Source organism: Sinohyriopsis cumingii, chromosome 16, assembly GCF_028554795.1.
Source record: "Sinohyriopsis cumingii isolate HCF-2022 chromosome 16, ASM2855479v2, whole genome shotgun sequence".
NCBI lineage: Eukaryota > Metazoa > Mollusca > Bivalvia > Unionida > Unionidae > Sinohyriopsis > Sinohyriopsis cumingii.
This window is the reverse complement of record NC_142976.1, coordinates 91,758,092-91,760,696: the sequence shown is the minus strand read 5'-3', so window position 1 is coordinate 91,760,696 and position 2,605 is coordinate 91,758,092. Positions and strand designations below refer to the sequence as shown.

The following is a 2,605-nucleotide window of genomic DNA, read 5'->3' as shown; positions in this document are numbered from 1 at the left end:
AATTTTAAAATACTTGGATCTCGCTTTGTTCTGTCTCTTACTTTAAAACTATAGAGTCGTATCAGCCAGTATGTGAATTATATATGTAAGCGACACAATATAACATCAACACTCGTATTCGTTCTATAAATTGAATAATGTTATCCTATGTCACGACGCTTGTTTGTACCATATTTCAATCATGGACTAATTAAAATAATGCAGTTGACATAAACTTTCAACCTATACTTGAAAGATGTTTACTTTTCTACTTCATTTTTTACAGAATGTCTACACTTTCTTCTTTTGACTTTTATCTTTACGGAAAACATATTAATTTTATTCTGGAGAGTTTAACCTCATACACACAATAGAATCTTTCCATCATTATCAATATTTTAAATTAATATTTACTTGGTACAAAATACCCGGAAAACATTTAATTCTGATACATATAGAAAAGCAGACATGCTTTCTTACGAAATATTTTTGTATGTGTTATCATTAAAAGGTGAAGAGCATGAATTAAACAGGTTTGAATACTATTTCCTTCGAGTCCATCACTTGTGATGTTTTAGTACCATACTTATCACTGTACCACACATTTTTAACTTGTTAGTTTTTAAAGGCAACCAACAAACAGAGCTCATTTGGTTGATATATTTAGGGTTTGACATGATATACGCCGTGTAGCTTTGACACTGATTTCAAAGGTCACATAATCATCACAATTAGTTTGATTATCGTTGATAAGAAAGTTCTTCGTGCTCTTCGTGTTTACGATGTCAAAGCTTAGGCACGACTAGAGCAGTTACCTTTGTAAAAAGTAATACCTTTATCATACGTTACAATGATTGCAGTTAACTTCACTCGACTGATTGTCGCTCTCTGTGCTTTAATAGTTACGGCAAAAGCAGGAGATTCCAGTTACGATTCTCACAATGATGTTATCCCCAAATTACTTGACAGGATGGAGAAAATGGAGACAAAAATGAAAGAAATGGAGAATCGAGAACTTTCAATGCAAGCGAAAATTCGTATTCTAAATAATGACCTGTACAAGCAGAAGGAGGAAACTAAACGACTTAAAGTCCTTCTAACTTTAGTTAGAGCCGAAAAATATAACAGTGATGATTTTCGAATTCCAAAACAAGACAATGATATGGAGTTTGATTCAAAGACTGTGAATAATGGCAATAAAACGTCTAAAGCAGGATTCCGTATCAGACAAGCAGCAAACCGTGAGTAGACAAATAAGAAGTGATACATTTTGACTCGTTGTAGCCAAATCAGAAACTGTTACAGCCAATATTTAAATACTGTTCAAAACTGTAATTAGATAAAGTTCTAATCTCCGTTGAGCAAGACTTAAAGTTCTCGAACCTGTATGATAGTATTATTTGTATTAAATAATAATTCTGCTTAGCATTATCAATCATTCTCCTGTAGAATCCAGGGAGAGAAGTTTCCATTATGTTTGGTGCATGTTTGTAATTCTCTAGAATTAATCCTATATACTTTGATTTCTTTCATAGTAATCCGGAATGACTGTGTGCATGGATAAGAACTAATTACTAGGTCTCCATGCGAGTTTGTCTGCTACGCACGAGTGCATATGATACAGACTCAGTACCATCATTTTGGTTGATGCGTGCTTTGTCGCGATGGAATATAGGCAGGTGCGTGCAAGCATGGCGAAGGGTGGCGTTTACCCAGCGGACCCGGGTTGGAATCTCCGTTGAGTTCGAATTAAAATTCTTTAACCTGTATTATAGCATTATTTATATTAATTTTGTGCATTAAACGCTGTAATGCTCATACATACCTTGTGAAATACAAAAATCCACCGGTTAAATAAGTTACGAATTCAAAATGTTTTTACAATTTTCTTTTCAGAACCAGTTGCATTTTCAACATATGTTACTGACTACGTCTATCACCTTGGAATCAACCAAGTAATAAAATATAACGGTGTATTGACAAACGAAGGCAATGCCTACAACACTCATACAGGAATATTTACTTGTCCGCAAGATGGTCTGTACCTTATTTCTTTTTCTGTCAACAGTATCAACAACCAGGCTGTGTGGGTGCAGCTAATGGTCGATGATATTAATGTCAGTGGTGCTGTAGCCTATAGTATACGTGATAACGAGAACGACCAAGGGGGGAATGTAGCTATTCTGCGACTGAGAATGGGACAATTAGTATGGACATCAACACACTTCCACAGCGAATCCACACTAGCCAGCACTACAGAGTTTCGGCACGTGACGTTTTCAGGCGTGCGTTTGAGTGACTGAAAATCTCACAAATTAAAATTTGCGTACAATTTTATATATTATTTATTGTTTCGTCCCGTTTTCGTGGTTCACTGATTGCGCATTCAATGGTGTAAGAAAATAAATACCTACTTAGATAGGCAGCTTACATAGGCCGGTACGTTCCCGCATACCAGCACTGGAGTTGTACGTGTGAATAGACACATTTTAAAGCGCATGAGTCACTCAAATATCTATAAACTTTGTAGTTTTCCCAACATCTATATAGAAATTTTTCATCAGTAGCATTAGTGTCATTTACGAACAACATGACGTTTGTCTAAAGAACTGCAACGTTTAGATTA

General features: G+C 35.4%; 1 protein-coding gene across 1 annotated transcript; it reads left to right on the top strand.

The window, feature by feature from the left end:
- Positions 1 to 581: 581 nt before the first annotated feature.
- Positions 582 to 2,282, top strand: LOC149780990 (uncharacterized). The gene is made up of 2 exons (XM_089936448.1): positions 582 to 1,220; positions 1,876 to 2,282. Exons 1-2 carry the CDS (start codon positions 830 to 832, stop codon positions 2,280 to 2,282), a joined length of 798 nt encoding a protein of 265 aa, XP_089792574.1. The 5' UTR covers positions 582 to 829.
- Positions 2,283 to 2,605: the final 323 nt, after the last annotated feature.